Genomic DNA, 25,393 nt, shown 5'->3' with positions numbered 1-25,393 from the left:
TTAAATATACAAGAAGCAGTGGCACAAAGTTCACGTTTGGAGCTATTTTCTCCATGGAAACAACAGTGTATGGGAAGTGTGATATTATACCCAGGAAAGGTACCACAGTATTTTTTAGAATTATTGCGAACAGGAAATTAATTGCTTCCAATCTCCATCCTTTACTGCCTTTCTAAACTTTGTTTCCAGTTGCTCTGTTAACATCTACCCAAATTGCTGCTTTCTAGGCTGCATAACTGTCTTGATATCAGTTTCAACCTGGTCACAGATTATATGTAGACAGCCTTCTCTGGGCCCAAATAAATATTATATAGTATTCTTTAAGTTCCAGCATAATTAGACTCAAACAGAAAACTGAGCTCCTCCTTTCTTTGCATCTGAAACTACAGAAATAGTGGAAAAAAGTCAACATTTGCGCAGCGAAACTAGGAAGTCCAAATGTGTATTTTACACAAACACCTTGCAAGTGTGAAGCCTGAGATACTTGGTTAAGAATTTTCAAACAGCAAGTGTTCACCCTGTGTTTTCTCACTCAACTTAGACAAATAGGTCCTAATAAGATAAGCAGTTACAGCAGAGGATGCAGAAAAGGAAACGCCCAAGGGCTAAGCAGTTAGCATAGCCTAAAACCCTTAATAAGCAGAGTAGCATCTTCACTTTGGAGCAATATCAGCTGTTACTTGATACACATATATAAATTACAAGCCAAAGGATGTAAAAATTAAAAGCAACCATTACCCTGAAGTTGCTGCAATCTAAATATATGTGAATATGCACATACATGTGCAAAAAAAGTGACATACAGAGCAGAAGTTAATCAACTAAGACTTCAATTCATTACTTTATTTTTTCTTTTACATTAAAAAAATTACAACGTAACAAGGGTTTGAAAAGCCGAGTAAACCTGATTTCACACACGCACACACTTGCTAAGTCACTGGTTTCAACCGCTTGAAGTGATATTTTCTGATTTTCGTCAGGATATTTTATTAAACAGTATACACATTAAGAGCCTCATGACAAAGCCAGACACATTTTTTCCCCAATCTTTAAGATGTGCAACTGAATATGCAAAGATTCCTGTGGAACTTCCAACTTTCCCCTCAGTTACACAAGACTTAGTTTTCTGGATTTGACTGCAATTTCATTGGATGTGTCCACCTAGAAATTCTCCAGTATTACATACACATGATCCCCCCCCCAAGCAAAGTGAACATATTACATAGTATTGCACGGTTTTGTTCGCAGGGCCATAGATAATAAATGGATCCCTTAATAATTTCACCCATCCAATGGTACAAAACCTGATGAAACTGGAATCGAGATGCCACAAACAGTTACAAACAAATGGAGAAGCAGGTCACTGAAAAAAGAAAGTATAGCTTCTGTATGTAAACTTTATAATGCAAGATTTTTCAGCATGTTGAACTGCTTGAGGTGGGACAGATCATGAGCAAAAGCAAGAACAGGACAATTTTAAGGCAAGTCCCAGAACAGGGAGCTATTTACTTTCTAGGCACGATTTCAAACTATGCATCAAGGCTCCTGCTTTATCTTTTATATTGTCAGTAATTTATAGAACAGATTAGCAATAATACAAAATATAGTCTAAGTAATTTTTAAAGAATCCACTTTTAGCTGAATTTCATTACTTGCAGCTTGTAGTTCATTACTTGCAGATTTATAAACATTTCTTAGCACTACTGTTGTTTGTCAGGCCCACAATAAAGCAGTTCTAGATCTATATTGCTCTCATTTCTTGGAATTATTTTGAATTTAACAGTTTTCCAACCAGAACTACTTCCTCCTATGGCAGATCTTTCTACATTTAAGATCAGTTGTACTTAGAAAGAGGCAACATCCCTCATTTCTGATGTCTTTGTTCAAGGGATCATTAACAGCTCTCCTATGAAAAGTCTGTACAATACAAAAGGGGCAGAGAAAGACCTTACAAAGACAACTGTTTTCTGTTAATTAACTCCAATCTGCAGTACATTCATTTTCATCTCACACAAGAGGATAAAGTCACTGGTCCCACTCATCCCTGCAGAGGACTAGATATGATCCTTAAACATCTACACTTAAGTTCCTCTAGAATCAATGCATTAAGAATTGGAGATGCATATCTGAGGGCAGAATCTAGCCCACAGCCGGTCGTTAAAAGTGTTGTTTGCAGAAGATTTAGAACTTACCTAAATGCCATATGAGATTAATACTGCCAAACACAAGACATGCTTCTGTGAGCCTGGGAAGACACTTGGCAGGGGTGTAACAGTGCCTCTGATGTGTTATGCTGTTATGTGCACCAGTCCTTTGAATCACTTGCATATGAGGAATGTGTGCCTGAAGTGGGACACAAGAGTACAGCTCTGTTTATTAGGACAAGCTGAAATATAAATTGTAACTCAACAAACCACTATTCCCTGAAAAGTGGATTTAGAAGGCTAGGTCTCATTTGAGATCAACTTTCACCATAATGCTCCTCCTTATGATTGACAACTGCACCTAAGTATATACTTCTTATAAAAACACACAGGTAATACCCCGAACATTTATCAAATGAAAAGGGCTTAACAAAAATGGATAATTAATCTCAGAAAATAAATTACAGTAGCATGACAACATTTGGCTTCTTTAGTGTGACCACGTGCTTTTCCTTCGTTATCTTGCTGTTAAGACCATTACAGATCCAGTTCGCGGCTCTGAAAGTCAATGAGATGTCTGTGACGATAAACGTAGAAAACTCTGCTTGCTACAAGCAAATGTCTGATATCAGTTTCACCTGGTCACAGATTATATGTAGACAGCCTTCTCTGGCCCCAAATAAATATTATATAGTATTCTTGTAAGTTCCAGCATAATTAGACTCAAACAGAAAATTCAGCTCCTCCTTTCTTTGCTCTCAGTAGAAGTCGCCTGATTTGAAATCCTGCAAAAGGACTGATCCACAAGAGTGAAGGCTGACCCCCAAAAACAGATTTCATTCCTTCCCAACGTAGTCGCCGCTCCCATGTTGGCTTTTCACTCTTCAGTCTTTCAATCTCCTGTATATAAGCAGACATGCAGCGATGCACTGTTAAGTGTGAAGTTTAGTAACATCTAATAGCAGTTATCAAAACTGATGCCTATTTTGCATTCTTTTAATGGGTACAGGGCAGAAAACTTAGAACACAAAACGTGTACAGGAAGGCTGCTCTACCTCTACCTCTTCCCTCCTCAAACTAAAGGGCAAACTGACCAGAAAAGCTGGTGTTACAGTAAAGGACCTGCATGCAATATACCTACACCACAAATTGTCTACTCAGTTAATGAATCCAGACAAGGTTTCTAAGAAGGCTCCTGTACTGCAACTACTGAAGCCAGGCTTACTCTCCCAAATACTTTATTTTGATGACCATTTTTTATACTTCCCATTAATGAAGGCTCGATATTTATCAATTATCTTCCACATTTCACAGTTATTTTTCAGTACAGAAGTATATTTTCAAACAGCCTCACATAAGAAAAATTCTGAACAGCCACAAGGTTCCAGTTCCCTATGTTTCCAGTCAATTATCCGTCACAAAACATCCTCCCTAAGGCTTAATACTGCAGATCTAAGGCCAAGGGAGCCGAAGGTCCAAACTATGGTTATACTCAAAGTGTATCAAAGTAGAGGAAGGTGTGACGGGTTGATACAAGATCGCTAGTTTCAATCTAAACCAGACCAAAGCAGACATTTCTCCTGACACATAGGAGTTTGTGACGGCAAGTCTGAACTGAAGTCAGAAACTGCAATCTTTGCAATTGAAAACCTAATTATAAAATATATGTCAGAAAAGCAAATAATGCAGTAACTTCTGTTAGAAAGCAAACCCCAAGAAAGCATTTCAATCCTTATAATTGTAGAAAATAAAAATTATGAGCTATTTCAGATCTGGGGTTCTCTCCCAAATAAGAGCTTCCCCTCATGCAAATAAAACAATATCTAACCACATCTTCCGAGAATAATTGTTATAGCGTACATAAGTAGAGGTCTTTACCGTTTCATCATTGCATATTGAGTGGATTTGGGTGCCAAACATGACTGCAGTGAAAGTGAGAAACAGAAAACCCTCAAGGCACAAGAAGATCATCAGGATCACAGTTACAGGTGGGGAGAAGTCACTGCATTCTGTGGAAACATTATATGTAGTTATAAATATTTTTTTTTCATAAATTATAGAGCCTGTTCATACTGAGACATCCCCTCTACAACAAACAGCCATAAAAGCTAAATATCTGCCTCCTGAAACAGCATTTCACAATTAAAACAAACTTCTGATTTCTAGCACTGCAGCAGCTTTATTGGCTGCCCAAGGAAATAAAAAAATTTATGGAGGTAACACTTTCGACTTCCTACGAAGTACATGGTACTGCATTACTGCAATCCTGCCTCAGTATTTCAAGAATATCAAATAAATGTTTGCACATGAGACTATTTAAGTACTCTGAACTGCACATATATAAAGATGAGATCAGCCTGACATTTCACGCATGACAAAAGCTGTAAAAACCATCAACACTGTCAGCTCCGACTCACTAGTTAATCCAGATGTTCCATTTTGCTGGGATAGCTTTATTTTTTTTTTTTTAATGTACCATACAATGTAATCAGGTTCTGACTTACACTTACAGTCACATCTCTGGAGATCCTCTGATCAACCGACTAACTCAATTATAGTTAAACAAGAAATTGGACAGTATACAGGAAGCAGAATGTTTCAAGTAAAAAAAAAAATGACTAAAATTCCATCCATTTAGCAGAATATTCAGCAAAAAACAATCACACAGATTCCCCTGTTGCTTCAGGTACCAGGAAGAACACGTGATCAACCATCTTCTGTCAAAAGCACAAGATCAGAATGAGCTCTGGCACAATGGAACATTAAGAAATGCAAGGCAGGGGCCTCAACAAACAACTGGGACAGTTTAGGACATTTCTTTTCTACAGGAGCCCCACAGTTGACTCCAGTAACAGAATGAGGGAGAAATTTGTTTAAGTTTCAGCTGTCGTTCACAGAATTGTCGTGGAACACACAAAGCCCAGCTGGTAGCTTCAGATAATATACTGCTGAGGTGGTGGAGGACCAGCTATCTGTTTCCTTTCTATTACAGAGGTAGTAAATTTTTGCTGTGTGGAAAGGGAGTGAGAATGCCCTTGACACCCACAGCTCTTACAGTAAATGACTAAATTAAAGAAAGATAGATATTTTTTAAAATAACTAAATAAAAAGGACGGGTAAACAGGTATGAGATATTTTCAGGACCTCACTTTAGAAAGATCGAAGTCCTTTAATATTTCACTCACGGGACTAAAATAGGTGGAATGCTATGACTTTCCCCTACTATCTGCTAGATTATGACAGTGAAAGTTAAGTATTTGCTTACCAGTCCACTGCCCTCGGACACAGGAGAAAAACTGAAACCCACACAGTATGAGCGCATGAGCTGAAATTAGGGCTATATACATCTGGAAATAAGAGAGAGTGCTTACTTTTGACTGCTGCCAGGTAGTAAATCAGACATTCCTTTCAGCCAGTCTTCACCACTGCACAGCGAATATACTTTCCTATTTCAATTTTTAATTCAATACAACAATGTAAAAACAAATTCTAATTAAGCTTCAATCTAAAAACATGGGCAACAGTGAAAGTTTAAGGATTAGCTCCCTAAATCACAGTATCATTTCACCAATTGTTACTACATAAAACACAGCAGAATTAAGGTAGTTTAAAATAACAGCACTTTACAACATTAAAATTGAGTATGAGCAAAAATATCCTCCTGCTTAGAGAATAGCATACACAGAAGGAAGAAAAATAAAACCCCAATACAGAACAATTGTGCCCTTAAGCCATTACTCACTACTAAGCACAATCAAAAGTGTTACAATCAAGGTAGATTCAGACCAAAATCAAGCTGCTGTTGATTTTCACTTACCGTAAACAGAACAAAAAATCTCTGATTTTTCTCCCCCACACAATTATTCACCCATGGGCAGTGGTGATCCATCTTTCGAATACATCGTTTGCAAATACTGAAGGAAAGGAAAAGAGACTTCTGTTGAGAAACAATACTTTGCATTTTAATGCAGGGACAAGGGCATCCAGTAGTCATGAGACGATGTGCTGAAATCTTTCTTGACAAACTGTAAACAGTGATTTTATTTGCAATTCTTTAAAGGAACTATTTGCTCACGTAAAATTCAGGGTTTGGTTGTTACAAAACTCACTGTGTACTTAAGATACTCTTCACTGGAGAAAAACAGTATTAATACGAGAATCACTGCATATCCAAACACAGAATCATGTGAATCCAGCAACTTGTTTTAGACATTTGTGGCACTCAATGAGCAAAGCTTCAGCTCTTTTTAGATTCAGTATTAAAAAAACCTTCCCTTCTGGACAAGATTTTTTTAGACAAAGTAATTGGTTCATTTAGAGACTTTCAAGTTGTTAGTTTGAGAATTGGAAAAAAAACCCCACATCTTCAAGACAGAAATTGTCACTCCAGAGGTTTCAACTGGCCATACAATTCTAAACATAGGCAATCAAAACCTCAACTGAAAAACAACTTACAGTATCACGCCTCACTTCCTCAACATAAAACAAAAATATGGAAACTGTAAGCAGCACACATTCTTTGTCTACTTGTTAATGAATACTTAAACATCAGTGGGTTTTGCTAGTTCTGCAACTAACTGCTTAGCTTCTCCCCAGTTTTGAGTCAAGGTTATTTCCAGAAAAGTATGTCAATAACTCCATTTTACATCTGCTAGGCCATACAGCACCAGAGGGCTCATTTCTCTTATACTCAAGCCCATCTGCAGCCAACATGAACAGTTCTACAATACAAACAGAACAGTTGCAACACGCGTTGGAAGTTCTTCCATAAACGAATAGCTTAAGTAATGCTGATATTTTATTTTCCTAGCTTTGTACTTAAGATAGCCACACACTCAAAGTGTTCCAGATTTTCCTGCAGAATATCCAAAATATTAAGCATTTTCATTTCAGCAGTTATAAAGCCAAATAAGCTTAAAAAACCCGCAGGCACTATTATTCAAAATCTTTTGTTTTTAACACATGCTTATTTATGTATGGAGTGCCGCACTTAAAAGCCACAAAGCAAAGCTAGATGACTGTCACTAGAGTGAAGAAAAGGAGGGGTGTCAGTGAGAAATCAATGCTCCCAGGCATAAAGAAGTTTTTAAGTCATCAATATGCATGATTGTAAGGCAATTCAGCAAAGGGCAGAAGATACTCCTGTGCAGCTCATATGAAAGAATCCCAAACCTCTCACTGCTCCTCTGAAGCTCCCTTTGTCCCGAGTTATCATAACCCAGTTCCTACACACCCACTGCCTCTTGTTTTATATGGACATTAAAGACAATTAATCCTCTGATACAAATAACTTTTTAAGTAGTGCCCAGTTACCCATGAAAATCCCAATACCATAACTAAACACCGCAACCATTCTCCAGTGCAGAAGACACAGGTGTCAGTCAAGGGAAAACATTCAGAAGGCTCTCCAAAAGATTTTCATTTAATAACCTGCTGCCTGTAAGTTCAGCCTCTCATTAATCTTCCAAGCTCGGCGGGAAGGCGAGCTAACTCCAGTTGTAATGTAACACAGAATATATACTGTCACTCTAAAAAGAATATTAATGTGAAGTACTGAGTAAAATCACATCCAGACTCAATCGAGCCAAACACTGGAGGATGTGAGGTGGGCAGGACTCACTTTTGCTCATTCAGTATTCCTCACAAGCCCACACAGAGCTCTCCAAGACACCAGATGTCTGGAACCCTGCCTTCATTTCTTATCTCACACCACGACTCGGCGAACACTTCCAGCCAACAAACCCTGAGCAATGCTTAGAACAGTGGTTCTGCTCCTCCTACCCCTGTCACTTGTATTCTAGTCCTTCCCCTGTCCAAGCAGCAAGAGTTTGGGGAAGTCAGTCCATTAGCTGCAACCTCGGTCATTTCACTGTGCGTGAACACTTAGGCCTTACACAAGAGGGAGGAGCAATGTGGTAGCGAGAACCAGCAGCTGGACAAAGGAAGGTCTTCACCAGCTTGGCACTGCTGCTGAATGCACTCGGGCAACTGCAGGGGCAATTACAGTTGTGAATGCCAAAGACAACGTTCAGAAAGACACAGCTAATGGCTTAAGAGAAATTGGTCTGGATAACAGAAATTCACAGGAAGCCTGATGCAAGCATCTCAGTGAACTGATCCTGAACAACAGCTCCCCACACACACAGGAGGGCACTCAGAATAAACTAGAAATATTGACAGCTGCACTCCTTCAGTGAAAATGAAACGGCATTCACTCAGCATAAGCCTCTTCCTTATGCTCAAAATTTTAACTGGTTAGTAAAACCTCAGTTTAATGTATTTCGCTGAAGCTTGATATTTAGCTGTTAAAAAAGTTTCTTGTTCTTTTTCGTATCACTAATGTGTATTATGGAGCTACTTTTCATCCTTAAAAGAACTGCTGCAGTGTTGCACAACAATTTTCATAACTGCATTGTAAGAGTCTCTTCTGTTAATAATTTACCACTCAAAACATGCACTGTGGCTTTGAGTATATTTCCCAACAGGAACCAACTTCAATTTCCATTTTCAAGTCTCTTCTATAAACAAATTGCCACTTTGACTACTTGGGACTAGACCATCCTTTTAGTGTCCTTGGAATGGGTTTGTAAGCCAGTAAAAAGTTGGCAGTATAATCAAACAAATCGTTTTTTCTATTTGGTAAACTTCCGCAGCGCTAAATCTATGGCAAAGAATCAGATTCTAGTAGCTGGTTTCCAGCCCATTTACCTGTCTATGTAGCACATGTTCAAGAAATTACAAAAAAATCCTTTTTTTTTTACTTAAGAAAAGTTAACAGCAGCTAGTAGTAGTATGTATTGTATGAGTAACAGAAACGAAGACAATTAAACCAGATATCCAACTGCCGAGAAAAACATGACAGCAGGCTTACAAAAGGACAGCATATACACTTTCAGAGTCTGGCTTTCTCTTGCAGATGTTCTGTGCAGCCAGTTATGCATGGTGCAAGCACCAAAATGCATCCTTTGCTCTTACGTGGAACACCTCACAGCATATTTTTACCAAGGCATAAAAAATGAAACAATACACAAGACATGCAAAGCTAGGTCCCTAAACCAGTGGCTAGTGAAAACAAACCCTTTGAAAGTATCACAGGTTTCCTTCACTGTAGACACTACCCATTCTTAATCTGTTTTAACAACAAATGTTCCTCACATTCTTGCTATAAACAATGTATTTGAAGTCCCCACTTAGTTTATTTTTCTTCTTCTTCCACAAAGAAGTATTTTTTTGATCAACATTGCCTAAACTGGGATCACAGGCTACTGGAACATCCAACATAACACAGCACCTGCTCAGGATAACAGCCCACATGTATCCAAGGGACTCTGCAGGGCTTGCCTGAAACCTATATATTTTTTAGTTCCAGGTCTAACAGATAAGCACTGCCCACACAGCTGCACGGGCTCTAGGCTCTCCAATACTCCAGCTTTTTTGCTCAGATACAGAGTTCAACATAAGATGTCTTCATGCAGGGCTACTTCCAAATTAGTAAATCCTATCAGGACCAAAGATACGGGAAATACTTTACCAAGATACCTGCTAAGTCTCTGTAGGAACCAGCCTAAATGTGAGATGAGAAAAATTAGCAAGATCCAGCCTACACTCAGAAGAGGCTCTCAGGTGTCCCTTTACCACATCCCATGAACACAATGAACACCTGAACAGACTGCACAAAATTGTTTTGGATCCCCTGAGATTAACAGCTTATATTCTGCCACGAGAAAGCGGCTGTGCTGCTTCCACCCCCAGGCCCATCAAGCAGTCGGTTCAGCTATGTTCACGTAACGCTACCAGAGCTAATAAATCCAGCCAGAACCAAATCGACTGCACACAAAGGCAGGCCCGGTATCTGCATCCATGCAAAAGCTAAACAACACCACAGATAACCTAACTGAAGATAATTCTATACTTCGCTATTTATGCATGAAACTTTTCCCTTCACACTCCAGATACAAAAACCCACTCACATCTGAGAGCAGAACAAGATTTCAGTGCCAAGGCTGAGTATTTATAATGGAAATAGCTTCTCAGCCATAACTTTCACACAGAGAAGTGACATACACAGAGACATTTAATTTAGAAACCACAAATCTACAGAATAATTTCAAGAGTCCTGACAAGACTTCACTCTGTTCTTTTGACAGGCACTAACTCAGAGAGTTAAATGTAATATACCACACAATTCAAGACACATCACTCCTCACACCTAGAGGGCCACCAGAAACATTTACATATTTATGTAAGTCTTAATTATGCAGGCATATCTATTTTCAACTCTCACACAATAAACATTACAAATGCATATCCACAGTGCCTAAAAACTCAAAAGATTGAGAATTAAAAATGGATACATTTACTATCTCTTCTATAGCATGCTTAGTTCAAATTACCATCCCTTCTGTCCTTATTAAAATGAATCTTTAATAAGAAGTGCATTTAACCAATTATGTATACAACTCTGGGAAAATAATCTGCCAACTCACATACAGCTTTAAATGACACACTACGAAGACATGACAACACAAATCAAAGTGATAGTTTAAAACTGATCTGTATTTTCTTAATTTAAGGTTGAAGAAGTAATTTCTTAATTCAGCTTCCATCAGAAATCTCCTTGAGATTCTTCCTTTTGCCCTGCATTATCAACAGCACACTAATTACAATGACAAACAGAAAAAAATATTCAAAGATCAAAAAGTATTTCAGACACCACAGTATGATTATTTTTAAAGCTTCTTTGAATCTCTTGCTTCTTTCCCCTCATCCACATTCATTTCTGGCCGTAGTACATTTTATTTACAAAATACTCTGCAACATATGAATTTGAAAGTTTATTTGATATCAAAAGGAATTTGTGGGAAAAACTAACACACAAGTATCAGGAACATTATTCCAAGACTCAATATACATAACTGCTTTAAAGAAAACCAGGGCATACCTGCAATGGTGTGCACGTTCAGGTTTGATACTACAGCACTTTGGACATTTGTAGATCACTTCTCCTGGTTTCAGTTGCAAATTATCCATGTATTCTTTAGTGGCATTTCCTTTGGGTACAGCCCCCTGAAATAATTCCAATTAAAGAACAGAAAGCTTCTTAAATGGTATGAGAGCATTTAAAAGAACACTTTATAGACTTAATACCAGTAATCTCAGGATAATTGCTGAAACAAGTTAATTTATTCAAAGCTAGTCCACCACAAACCAGAATCTTTTCCAAATGAATAAATTACCTCTGCTTGACCTCACATTCAGTTTCATTTCAGCAAGATTCATGTATGCCCAAGTACTAGCATAATTCTGATAGAATCTACTGTCACCAGCATACATAAAATGAAGAGCAAGACATCTTTACATGCAGGTACAAGCCCTACAGGTACAGTATTTGCTGAGAAGTTACTCTGAACAGCCACTGCTAAGAGACGTGCTTTCTTATGGCAGCATACATTAATTGCGACGATGTTCAATTATTAGGCCAAGCCATCCACAAAAGTCAAATCAGCAACAACTACTTGAAAGATGTTATTTCAGCTCTCTGAATCCAAGATTTAGCCACCTGCCCCATGTACACAAGTTTTTGAGAACCAACAGTCAACCTTTTTTCCTTTATACTTAAGCTTTTAGTTTGGACGCTGTCAGTATTAACCATCTTCTTTATTCTACATCCCCTGCTGCCTTCTGCCACTGTGACAGTACGCACAGCTACATGGTAAACAGCTGAAGAAACTGATCCGGAAGAAAAATAACCCATCAGCAAAATAAATTATTTTTTACCGATCAGTTCTCTGAGCCACAAAGCTGCATTAGCAGCTGTTTTAACACACTAAGGAAGATGATGAACAGACAGGAACAGCAGGCAGGACTGCATCTTCCAGTAACAATATTAATCTAAAGTCTTGAGAGATCCAAATCTAACTTTGGATTAGTAAGAATTAAATAATAGACAGTACCACTGTCACCTTGCTTATTTATAGAGCTAATGGCTTATCCGTGACAGAAAGTGACTGTAAAATATACCGGGACGTGAAATGAAAGTGTAATGGCCTTTCTGTACCAGCTCCTCCAGGCCAGCACGTACTTCACACAGGGATAGCCTTCTCCAGGTTAACTTAAATCATCTACAACATTCTATAAATATTTCTCATTCAAAAAAAGCCCTCTGGCAACATCATCACTTCACATAAATACCTTAAGGAAGTTTTTGGGACAGACTTAAGAAAGCAGCAGGCACTTCAGATTCAATTGCAAAAGACCTTTCTACTTCAGCAGAAACTTTCTGTTGCCTATGGCATGGAATAACAATCTTGTGGTTTGCATTGCCCGAGACACAGCCCAAGTTCTGCCCCAGAACTCTTTGGCTAAGTGGTGCTTCAAACTTGAGCCAGCTGGCCTTTTCTGGGGTACAAACTGAAAGATTCTTAAACACTCATGTTGTATTGCTGAAGCGCTTTTTGCAATATGAATGTTCTCATTGAAGTTAATACTTTGGTGTAAACACGGTGAGTTATCTCAGAGAGAACTCCTAAAGCACAAATTTATCTTGTTCCAGGTAAATTTATGCTCATAAAACACATCACACATTCACCTATTCACCTGTCACTAAGGATGGTAACTTCAGGCCATGCTTTTAGCATTTTGCTGATAAAAATATGCTCTATTTACAAAACAACTTTAATAGTCTCAGACAGTCACCAATTCCTTTCAATAAAAAATACGGTTTTGTAGTTATAAGAGTAAATTTAATTCACATATGTTTTGAGGCAATTTATTCCTTTTTTCCTTCAATCTTAGCTCCTATCACACAGTCATGTCTTCCATTCTGGGAGTCAGCAGGAAAGGGGTGGAGAAAAAAAGGTAGTGATTCATCTCAATTTCTATCATGTTTTATCCATAAAGAACAACATAGCTCTAGAAAGACACACAGTTTTACCAGGAGATATTTTTAAGCAATCTATCTTTAAACCACTAACTTTCTTAGCTGTCACAGTCTGTGGAAGTTGTAACATTTCATCACTGGGTGTGGGCTCAGAAGTAAATCAAAGACCTAGAAAATTAACTACAACACCCTGCTGTTTTTTAACACTCCCATAACTTCTATATACACGTCTACGTCTCAAAAATCTGGGGAAAATAGATGTTTTTCCCCCTTACCCCTCTCTCCCCAAATTTATTACCTAAAAAAAAGTAATAGATGTTTGTACAAAACAAACAATTTCATCTCTTGAACTCTTGAATTAAAGAGTAGAAGTCCTAAAAAATAAGTACTTTCAAGACCTCTTACACATACACCATTCCAATGTAAGTTCAACTTAAATCTCCCATCCTGCTGACTCCAAATACCTAAACACAATAATGCATGAACCATGCAGGACAGCAGTTCTTGCTTTATGCCAATACATTACTGAGGTTTTTCAGCATGTCTACCTGTAAAAGTTCCTTCACATGTCATAAATAGAAGGTACATTTAAAATGATACAACAGGATGAATTTTGAAAACACATCTGATGAAAAAAAGAAAGAAAAATTAGGACAGAAAAGACCAAAGCTTAATTAGCTTCATCAGAATGTGGGTTGATATTTTACAAATAAAGTATTTCTCATGAGCCTACCTCTCACTTATAAACTGATTTTATACTGCCTGCTCCTCAAGATCAAAACTATTTATAGTTTCATTAACAGAACAACAGGAAAAGTACAGGTCATCTCTTTACCTTCAGGGTTTTGAATCTAACACTACTTTTCCTGGCGGGAAAAGACTTATTGATACCACTTCAAATTTCTCTGCAGATTGTGAGTTACATGAGAGAACAACCCAACGTCAAGGAACGATTGCATACTTACTGGATCAGTTAGCATAGTTCTCAGGTGTGATGACAAAGCTAGTACTGCCAAGCAGTTAAAGAGAACACCGTTGATCACAGAGTACCAAAAGTCTTTGGAAGGCAGCAACATGACAAAAGTCACTACGAAGTCTGCATAGACAACCAGAAGCCATGTCATTATAGCACAGACCATACCACAGCCATCTCGGATAAACCAAACCCTCTCTGCCATGTCGGCCTCTGAGGAAGAGGAATCGTAGCTGTCATTTTCAGCAAGAAGCGGGTGGTGCTCAACATCACGGAATCTGTGCCCTGATGACTGCATGGTTTTCTGGCCTTGCCCTGCAGGAAGCAAAGATACCATTATTATGCACAAGGAAACTGGAAATACAGGCAGGTCTCACTTTTTATTTCTGTAAGATAAAACATATCCAAGTTCAACATAGATTACTCACGTTTTGATCAAAACCTGAACAGTTCTATGATTAGATAAAGACAAAGTTTTTCTGTAATCAAAAGATACAAATTTATGAAGTTTCATCAACAATTTTGTAAGCCATTTACTGAGTTTTATAATCCTGTAACTTTTTTTTTAAATCATTGTGTTGGGTTTTTGTAACAAGGTTTTGGTAGCAGAGGGACTATAGGGGTGGCTTCTGTGAGAAGCTGCTAGAAGCTTCCCCTATGTCCGATGGAGCCAATGCCAGCTGACTCCAAGATGGACCCGCTTCTGGCCAAGGCCAAGCCCAAGCCCATCAGCAAATGTGGTAGTGCCTCTGGAATAACGTAGTTAAGAAGGGAAAAAAAAAAAACCCTGCACACCAGCAATTACAGCCAGGACAGAGAAGTGAGGATATGTGAGAGCAACAACTCTGCAGACAGCAAGGCCAGTGCAGAAGGAGGCCGGAGGGGCTCCAGGCGCCGGAGCAGAGATTCCCCTGCAGCCCGTGGTGAAGCCCACTGTGAGGCAGGCTGTGCCTCCAGCCCATGGAGGTCCATGGTGGAGCAGATACCCACCTGCAGCCCACGGATAGCCCTGCACCAGAGCAGCGGGATGCCTGAAGGAGGCCGTGACCCCATGGGAAGCCCATGCTGGAGCAGGCTCCCAGCAGGACCGGGGAGAAAGGAGCCCAGGCTAGGGCAGGTTTGCTGGTAGGACTTGTGACCCCACGAGGACCCAGGCTGAAGCAGGCTGCTCTTGAAGAACTGCAGCCCGTGGGAAGGACTCATGTTGGAGAAGTTCATGGAGGACTGTCTCCCGTGGGAGGGACCCCATGCTGGAGCAGGGGCAGAGTGTAAGGCACCCTCCCCACCAGGAGGAAGAAGCAGCAGAGACACAGTATGATGAACTGACCACAGCCCCGTTCCCTGTCCCCCTGCAATGCTGGAGGGGAGGAGGTAGAGAAAACTGGCAGTAAAGTTGAGCCTGGGAAGAAGGGAGGGGTGAGGGGAAGGTGTTTCAAGATTTACTTTTTAATAACCCTAGTCTGATTTGATTGGTAATAAATCAAGCTGACTTCCCCAGGTTGAATCTGGTTTGCCTGTGACAGTAGCCAGTGAATGATCTCTCCCTGCCCTCATACCTACCCATGAGCCTTTCATTGTATTTTCTCTCCCCTGCCCAGCTGAGGAGGGGAGTGACAGAGCGGCTTTGGTGGGCACCTGGCATCCAGCCAGGGTCAACCCACCACAGTTGTGCAACGTCAGTGCTTGACAAAGGGATTTTAGAAGGGTTTCATTTCCATCTCGCTGTGCCTGTAAACCATTCTTCCTCTCTTGTTAAAAATGCAACTTCTTTCTTTTATCTCAAACTAAAATGGCAAAGTCTTCACTAAATTTCAGCTCTCAGAAAACAGCAAATTATGGCGCCAGACTGTTGACTTTTCATACTGCTCCAGCAACCCAGGAACAGCAGAAGGAAAATAACAGAATGGAAATAAAGCTGTTCTAGTACATTGCTCACAACAAAAAACACAAGCAAGTTAGAAAGCAGCTAAATTTGTTGACAAAAGCACTATTGTGTTGGAAAAACCACAAACCTGTTACAAAGATGTACTGGATAACGTACAAAATGGTCTCAGATCAGACCAAACTTAAGGGAAACAAATGGTAGTGATTAAATCAGCATGGCAATGGGTTGCATGAATCAGACTTTCAGAGAACACATTAATTAATTTCATGAAAACTCTTTTACGGCTTTGTTGCTGTTCCAACGTGGAACAAAAACAAGATTTGAAACCTTAATAGTTTTCATGAAAACAGAATTATTTTCCAGACATCTCTAACAAGCAAAGATATAGAATGGCAGAACTGAAGCGCTATCAACAAACAGGAGACGAATTAAAGCTTAAACATTATGCATCAACAATAACATAGTACTTTAAAAGTATACGGTGTTCTAAAAATCATATTGATTCATGCTATTAAAGGCCATGTGTGAGAGAAACTTGAAAGCATTTATATTGATTGATGACAGCCACGCAGAAGTCTCCCGTTTTTTCCTCTTATTAATGGTAGCCTATGTATGACTGGTAGAAATTATGGCTCTTCAATTTACATCCTGAGACCCTGAATCTAGGAACACTTTGTTAGTCTAAAATGGTCAAAGTGACTATTACCAGGCAAAGAGACTCACACTGAGATAGTTTTCAGATGAAGCTATGAATTTCTAAAGCCTTTAAGAAAGTCTCAGTCCTATTACCAGGAATCAGAGAAACATATTCTGCCCAGTAAATCGTTCTGACCCTTAAGCCTTAAGGCTAGAATAGGCAGGAATAATCCAAGAGACTAGAAATGAAGACAAGTATATGCAGATTGCAGCGTAGGGATCCCAGAGCAACAGCGAAATAGCTGAGATACTCATAGGACAGAGTTAAGCGTGGGCTACATTCTCTGGTTGTGAAACAGAACAAACTGAAATACAGCTCTAGTGCTTGGATCTAGTCACTAACAATGCAATATTACAATTTCTAGCAGTTACACTGTGGTTTTTACCCACATGTTGGGTCTTCTGTGTTTGTTTTTTTTTCCACATGCAAGTCCCCTCTCTTACCAGAACGCAGCTACTAAGCCATGGGTGAAGGTAGTCACATACTACAAAAGCATACCTTAGAAAGGAATAAAATTCACCTCCCTTAAAAGCAATTCAAGCTTAACTTAACCTAGATAAGGACCTCTTTTCAGCCACTTTAAATTATCCTAATCTTTCTGAATGTTTACAGTGTAAATTACCATCTTTGCCAATTAACTTCAATGGCACATTGGGACATCAACCACCCCTCCTGGTCAAGACTTGTGAAAGAAAATGCAAGTTTCATAAAGCCTACATAATCAGCAGCTGGAACATGAAGATAACTAGACAAATCAGCTATTATTTCAGCAAAAATAGGCACATAAAACTTTTAAGAAATGTTATTGTCTAGCACTCAAAAAAAAAAAAAAAAAAAAAAAAAAAAAGGACCCACAGAAAAGCATGTACAATAAACTTTCAGCCAAGCCTTGAGGATGCCCAACAAATGCTCTAAAAAGCCAAAATTCTTCTAAAGAGGTAAGTGGCAGTACTGCAGAAACAGTCCAATACAGTGCATTCACATGTCAGCATTTTGTCCAAGTATTTTTTCACTGGCAAATTCTGGTTTTGTTAACTCAAATTTAGGGTAAACTCAATCAAATTCACAATGGCAAAAGTACTAGCTTTTTCCAATTTTTCAGTATTATTTTTCCCCCGATTTTATCTTTTTGTTTAAAAAAGTCAGTACATAAGTAATTTGGAACATTTTTCAAATATAATGCCATCTTTCTTTTTTTTCCCCACTAAAGAACTCTTTAGAAATCCTACCCCTTCAAGACCTCCTGCCACACAGATGTTTTGAAGTGTTTGCGAGGAATCAACGAATCAAGACCAACCTCCCAATTCTGAAGCTTCCTACAGAACACAGATTTGAAATGCCTTCCAGCTAAGGTGCAATACTTCAGGAGAAGAAATATAGAATTATTTTTCAATCAAGGCGAGTTTTCAGCTGCTCAAGTCAACAAGTACATTAAACAAGAACAGACATGAAGATTCTGGGTGAAAAAAGAAGTCGATCAGTATCTGTGTATGTCACGACAAATATGAATTTTAGATCAATTCTGCAAGCAACTCCTTTAGCATACAAATGAAATTGCATAAAATTGTTGTAATTTCTTTGTTGAACTGTATTAAAGACAACCAAGATTTTTTTTAGTACAACAGAAAAAAGACCCACATACCTCACAAATGTTTTGTATGTTATTCTGACATCACGTCCATCCTTTGGGCTATCCTAGGCTATTCACATAGTCATATCTGCTGTAATCTGAAAAAATATCATCAACAAACTGATTAGTAAAGCACTCCTGCTTCATTAGGAAAGTAGTGTTAAGCACAAATAATATATATAGTAGTACTTTGAAACATGCTGCATGTACTTTACAGCAGACAAGTTTCTGACCAAGAGGAAAAAAACTTTTAGATTAATCTATCAACCTAAAAAACTCCAGCTTCCAAGTGCTTCCAGTAACATTGTATCTGTCTTGTTCATTGTTTTTTAAGGCGAGTTGGATATCCAGTCTTTAACATTATGGATTAATGCATCCAAAGACACATTACTACTTTCTTCTGCTTGCCACTCCTACATGACTAAGAGATGCGCTATGCAAAAAACAATAACCTTACTTGATAGTCTTCAGAGCTTACGGCAAGGTTTTTGATAGCAGGTTATTAATAACAAGTATACATGCCTACCACTAATCTTACAAATGTAAGATAAGATAGGAAAAATTGTTTTGACTCAATTATTAGATCAAGCTATGGCTAATTTAAAATTCCAGAATCTATATATAAAAAGAAATGGCCCACAAGTACACCAGAGGGAATATATGCTTAGAAAGTTCCCCTTGCTAGAATTCCACCATATAGGCAAATAATTACCATACAACTTATGATATACAGATCAGTATAAGGACTGAAATGCTAGCATAAGCCATTCTAACTATGCTTAATTCGTCAACACGATTGTTCCATGATCTTGAATCGCATTCCTTCCTTTCCACAAGGACATAATACTCAAATCCAACACAGACTGCATAAAGTAAGTAAACATCAGTAATTTTAAATGTGTAGAAAACTTCCTTTTTCATAATGAGAGGAGGAGGAGGACACAATTTTATTTAGAAAACCAGGTATTTCAAAGCTTGAAAATTTTAGCAGTTAACTTTTGGAAATCACCACGTGATTTGGAAATCACCACGTCAATGGCATGTGAAGTGGGACTGCAGCACAAAAGCTTGAGTTAGATTTCTACTTGGAGAAGAGAACAGAAGAGGTGTGGGCCTGAATTTCTGACTGGAAAAGTTAGTGCTCACATGCACGCTGCACAGAAAGCACTGCTGCACTGGTTTCTGGCAAATTAAGTTGGGACCCCTGCCCTGCGCAGCAACATTGACTGTCATGGCCACTCGCTCACCCAGACCTACTGCAAACTGTAACATCTGTCTGGCAATTCAATCCTTGATATGTGATCAAGGAAGATTTTCTTGCTTTGTTTTATATCGTACAGGATAAAACAACAAGCTGGAAGTAGGAATTTCCAATTTCTGTCCGATTAGAATTGTCTGAAGAAGTACCAAGGTTTATTTCTTCAGGATGTTTGCATTTCCAGCATTTAAAATAAGCTTCACTCTTGCATTTGGAAGGTTAATTTAAATTAATATATTTTGAGTAATGTAAGGATTCTGACATTTAACAGCTATAGAAAATATGAAGCCACTAACTTGTAAAGGAAAGCTTCTGAAACTAAGCTTGTTAGAAAAAAATATTTCAAATGCAACATTACCAATGGAGTTCTCCAGTTTACATTTTCAAATTTTGCTGATTCAAGGGGAATTATACCAATACAGACTTTCCCTGAAAATGAGAAGCCTCTTGTCTTGTATCTCAACAAACTCATATATTCCACTGCAATCCTAAAAAGTAATGCAAATACTTATGATGCACATACAACTGCGAGAAGCTACTGATTGTTTTCTGGTTTGCTTTATAAATAAGCTTTTATACTTCTGTTAAGCAAGTTTTCACAATATTGTGAAATCCACCATCATTAAGTTGTCATTGACATGGCATTTTGTGGAAGCTGAGTAGAAACACATAAAAAGAAGACAAGTGTATCACATTAATTTGCAATGTCACCCACCCATTCTCTGACTTGAAGATGACAAGCAATAGAAGATATGCTAAGCCTCTGCAGGTGAAATAGTGAAGTCAGAGTAATCACTTGAAATTATTAACAGAGAATTTATTGACAGGACACGGACATGACTTGTTTAGTCAGTTCCCTAACCCTAAATGCAATTCTGTGCAAAATGTCGGTGTTTATCATAGCCTCATCAGTTACTGGTTTATGTGGAAGTGCCGCCACAGTTCAGCTTTTGTGAGCATAATAGATGTAATCATTCTCATGTGATTTCTCCCTCCCCTTCCATCTCCCCACTCCTGTACGTCATTCTCCTCTCCAGCTGCCTACACCATTACCCCCCACCTTGGTCCACTTCAAGGGGAAGAGGATCAATGTTGGAAAAGCACTTAGACTTTATGAAGAGCTAAGAATCCCCACTGAGATGCTCACAGATTTCCTCTAGACTACTAATTTATTGGCTTCAAGGTCTGTCCTAATCAAATTTACTTTGAGTCTTTGCTGTATAGTTGAAGTGCAAACCTTCAAGGCAAAGCATTACATTTCAAGCCCTAATACGCCAAGAAACAGTTCTTAATTTGACCTTTTAAAAATCTTTATCTAGCATTGGAAGATAACACTAAATTATTCAGTGTTTCATGCAAAATATCATCTGCTTGCACACAATAAACCTCATCTAACACAGCTCCACTCCTAGGTGTTATTCAGAATTCTCAGGTTAAGAATGCCTCATCTGACCTGCACTTCACTGTTAATGAAACATAGGCCCAAAACGTAGATACAGTATTGGAATAAAAAAAGCTTTTGCATAAATTACATTATAAACTCATGATCACTGGAAAGATGATCTTGTAAAATGACTGTGCCTAAGATGGTTTTAGTTTTCCAATAGGGCTAAAGAAGATCCACCGTAACAGGAAATCTCCCTTCCCTAAGTTTACTGGAAGAAGGCCACCAAGGGCATTGGGAAGATAAGTGATACAATATAATCGTTGTATGATGACGTCCCTGTGCCGTTAATTAAATCAAAAAGGGCACCTCAAGGCTAACCACACTCCTTTTCCTGAATATTATTTGAGGAAGAAAGGAAAAACGTTGAGGGGGGATAAGATTTTTCTTTTTATAAAAAGATATACAGAAAGAATTTATATACAGGCTAAAAATCCATCAGATGTCAAAGCCTAAATCTTTTTTTTTTGGTTACTTTTTCCTTCAAGCTACACAATGGACAGTTCCTCAGATTCCTCATGTTTCAGTTACCACGCAGTAAAGAGAACGTCTTTATTTCAACACTGCTGATTGCATCCTGGTAAGTCAATAGGTGTAGGCCACTAACAGATATTGCACACTAGAATAATAATCCTGCAGCGCTTACATACGATGGATTTAAATCCTACCTAGAGAGCAAAGCCTTGGTGGCAAATCAAAATAACAGAACTGTAGTCTCATTAAAAAGTTACAGTGTTACATTAATAACTGCCAAAATTTTAACTAAACCAGGTGGGCACATCTACTACTGCATCCAACTCCATGGACAATTTGGACCATTAACTGCTGACAGATAAATGGCCATCAGATAATGTCTAGACGTAATCATGCCTAATTTAAGTGAAAAACCTACTTTCTATTACAGATACATGCAAGCCAAACTGCAAAGCCATTTAATAAGTAAACTGCGGCTTGTTTCAACTTCTTCTCAGTGACTAGTCTAGCAAACAGCCTCACAGCAAACAAATCAAACTACTCCAGTAACTATATCAACCACTAACCACACTGAAAACCCCTTCGCTCAGCCCCAGCAACTGCACAAGGAGCCCTCTGCTAGGGCTTTACGGCTGACCTTTCCCAGCAGCCACAACATGTAAGAACAGCTAGAGTAGCAAGTATTAAGAAGAACCAGTCCATCAACCACAAACCCAATTTAGCCCTGACTCAACTTCTGCTATCTGTAACTACAAAGAGATATGCCCAACACTGTGCACGCAACGTAGGAAAGAGCAGCTGAAATGGCTTGTGATGGCAACCCATGATACAACCCTAAAGTGTTATCAGCTTATCCCCAAATCTGTCCCACACCCTCAGTGGCATAGCTCATCATCTCTCTAAATCCTTGTCCCTTTTGCTCCAACTTGATATATTTTGTACCATATTTATCTCATGAATTTCCTGTTTATGTCTTGTAGCCTGTCTTTGTACTGACCAATATCTGCTCTACTGCCCAGACAGGGACACTTTACAGCGGAAACTGTGATGCTGTTTATATGCAAACACCCAGCAAAACATTCAAGGGACACTCTTCAGTGGTACATATTTAACAAAGAAAACTTTCACGCTATTGTAATGATTCTCCTTATGCCAGCAAGTGCCAGGCCATAGGAAAACACGGCAATTGTTTCTTTTCGGCTCTGAAAAGGGAATATGCTTCTTCTAAATAACCTCAGAAAAAGAGTATATAGAAGGAGCACTTTGGCATAAGTATGCGTGCCTTACTGCAGAGCTGGTCATCTACTTACTTATGTCTTTACGCCAGCAACATCTTTACAAACACCCTCAAAATCCAGAAATGAGAATCCAGGGTAAAACAAGTTATCGAAAATGAAAGAAAAAAAAAACCCCAACATATATTCAGAACACATATTTATAAAAAGTAATAAAGAACTTTGCTATCACAAATGAATCTGACAGATCTGTCATTTTTCCATAAGCAAGAAAATAATATCCAAGATATTCAGCATGATATCTTTTAGATAGCAGTTTTTCCCCCCGTGGATGTAGAAGTCAAAGAAAATATATTTCACTAGACTTTGGTGCCCAGCAAAGATACACATTATCCAATACATGAAGAGTTCATTGAGCTAAAATAGCAAGGACAGAACGCTTCTGGATTAAAGAACCACCTTCAACTGAGAGAAGGACAAACCCACAATCTACGGCTAGGCTTTTTATCTTAGCTCTTTTGGAACAGGGCCACAAACTCAGAATCAGATTAGATTCCAGAAAGCTAGATGCTTAAACCATTATCAGCATTGTTATGTGGAAACTGAAAGCTTTACTCCTTTGCCAAAAGCAACTGGATGAATCACATTCTACTTTAGAGTATAATTTTTTAATTCTAGCTTTTGCACTCATCACTGTATGCTATAACCTCAAACTCAACTGGAGACAGCTTGGGTATCACGTATACTGATTACTCTGTGATATCAGACTGGCAAGCACATTCTTCTGTCAGTTATACCCACATCCACATGTGTTTCTTCCTTCCAGGTTCCAAAAAGTAGTATCATAGATCAGAGCTGGATTTCTTGCACTAGCAATTTTCAATATCAATTAAAAGAATGCGAAAGCCTTTGTTTCAATAGTTCCTCATAACAGACATATATAAAGCCTCACATTTCCTCCGTATTCTTCAACTTCAGCCTTTCAACTGCTGCAAAATTCTATCACTTTCTTCAAAAGATCTATGCCTTCCTAAAAGGGATAAAAAAGAAATCCACCAGATATGTATGATACAAAATATACCACACTGGAGCCAAATCAAGAAAGTTTCAGAGATGAAAAGTATTATCAATTTCTTTTAGCCACAAAGAGCTTTCAGCTACTTAACTCTACAATCTAAAACCGCTAAAATTTCACATCAGCTTCATCTGCTAATGAATCAGTACAGCTCTACTTTATCTGTAAATTTTCAAAGTCAGAGAGCATCCACTTCAAAAGATCTAATTTAAGCCTGTTAATATGAACAGTCACAGTGTCTTCAACCTAATTATGTCTTCAGCAAACAGCTACATCACTGTAATTCAGCATCCATTATATATCTGTATACGCAGTACAGAAAATCGCCAACAATTTCCCAACCCTTTTTTTCACGGCACAGATCACATACGTGCCGTGCTGTACGAATCTACCCTCTCATTTTTCAGAGTGTGAACTATTTGCACTCCCACTTCCTGCAAGTGCTGTGCTTCCCTCCTGGAAACAGGGCACACCAGCACCACATAAATCAGCAGAACTCCCAAGATCAAGTGCTAGGATGCCACGGAACAGCCTGGCGTGTCACATGGAAACTGCTGCTCCCTCCCTTCGGCTTCCCACGGCGGCACCTGAACGCCACAACTGAGCCGTGCTGGGGCACGGGGACACTTCCATGCACTCGTTCCCATGGCTGCTGACAGATGGGGTGTGTGTTAATTTATTATTTTTTTTTTAATAACCCGAAAAGCGGCAGGAGCACAGCCAGGACCCAGACACGCCGCTAAGAACTGACACCAAGCACCAGCAGGGACGGCGGCCGCCGGCGCGCCCGGCCCTCACCCGACCCGCCGCCGGCGAGGGCGATCCCCGCTAACCTTCCCCGCCCGCCCTTGGCCGGGCCACCGCGCTCCGTCCCCGCGGGACCGGGGCTCCGCCAGGGCCGGGGGAAGCGCGGGGGAGGCCGGCGGCGGCGGAGGGTCCCTCAGGGGAACCGGCCGGGCGAGGGGTCCGTGGCCGGGGGAGGGAACGAGAGCGGATTTACCTCAGCAGCGGCGGCCCCGCCGCCCTCAGAGCTGCGGCTGGCGCCGTGCCGGCGGCGCGCTGGGGCGAGCCGGGGCCGAGCCCCCGCCGCTGGAGCGCCGTGCCCGCCACCGTGCCCGCGGCCGGGCGCTCCGCGGAGCCGAGTCCCCCCGGAAGCGGGAAGGGCACCGCCGCGGCAGGCGGAAGCCGGGCGCGCCGCACTGCGCAGGCGCCGCGTGGGGCGGGGCGGGGCCCTGGGCGCGGTGGGCAGGCGCGCGCCAGCGGGGAGGGCACGGCGCGTTGTGCGCAGGCGCCGGTTCGCGTGGGATGTCCTTGGCGCCGGGTGTCCGCCCGGGAGCGCAGTGCGCATGCGCCCCGCGCCGCAGCCCCGCCCCGCGCCGCAGCCGCCCCGCGCCGCAGCCCCGCCCCGCGCCGCAGCCCCGCCCCGCGCCGCAGCCCCGCCCTCGTGCCTGAGGCGGCTGCACACCTGCAAGCGCGCCTGAGCGGACACGGGGTGCTGCGACTGGGCGGATTTCCCCTCAGAGAGCAAAATAATCACGATTTGGGGATCAAGTTGCACCCCTAGACTTCTAAATTCAGAACCGGGTGCAGAGTGAGGGCACAGAGACTGCTGATAGGGCAGCACCCGCTGCCTCAGCAAGAGGCTGAGCACGTGCCCTACCCGAGGCCACTAAGGCAGAGCCTGCCCGGTGCCATTAAG

At 40.2% G+C, this 25,393-nt stretch overlaps 1 protein-coding gene across 1 annotated transcript; it reads right to left on the bottom strand.

The window, feature by feature from the left end:
• Positions 1-813: 813 nt before the first annotated feature.
• ZDHHC7 (zinc finger DHHC-type palmitoyltransferase 7) lies at positions 814-24,864 on the bottom strand. The gene is made up of 8 exons (XM_056360420.1): positions 24,695-24,864; positions 18,221-18,306; positions 13,989-14,311; positions 11,086-11,210; positions 5,962-6,058; positions 5,410-5,491; positions 4,023-4,153; positions 814-3,044 (listed from the first exon to the last, which is right to left on the bottom strand). Exons 3-8 carry the CDS (start codon positions 14,292-14,294, stop codon positions 2,868-2,870), a joined length of 918 nt encoding a protein of 305 aa, XP_056216395.1. The 5' UTR covers positions 14,295-14,311; positions 18,221-18,306; positions 24,695-24,864; the 3' UTR covers positions 814-2,867.
• Between the last annotated feature and the right edge of the window lie 529 nt (positions 24,865-25,393).

Source organism: Falco biarmicus, chromosome 15 (assembly GCF_023638135.1).
Source record: "Falco biarmicus isolate bFalBia1 chromosome 15, bFalBia1.pri, whole genome shotgun sequence".
Classification (NCBI taxonomy): domain Eukaryota; kingdom Metazoa; phylum Chordata; class Aves; order Falconiformes; family Falconidae; genus Falco; species Falco biarmicus.
Note: the sequence above shows the minus strand (reverse complement) of the source record. Positions and strands in the feature narration are given on the sequence as shown.

What these genes read in the sequence shown, in the direction of transcription:
- ZDHHC7 (XM_056360420.1), bottom strand. Translation starts at nt 14,294, where the DNA reads ATGCAGTCATCAGGGCACAGATTCCGTGATGTTGAGCACCACCCGCTT. An exon ending in GAACTATGCTAACTGATCCA is followed by an intron (nt 11,211 to 13,988) that starts GTAAGTATGCAA and finishes GAATTATTTCAG; the next exon opens with GGGGCTGTACCCAAAGGAAA. An exon ending in GATTTTTTGTTCTGTTTACG is followed by an intron (nt 5,492 to 5,961) that starts GTAAGTGAAAAT and finishes TCTTATTTCCAG; the next exon opens with ATGTATATAGCCCTAATTTC.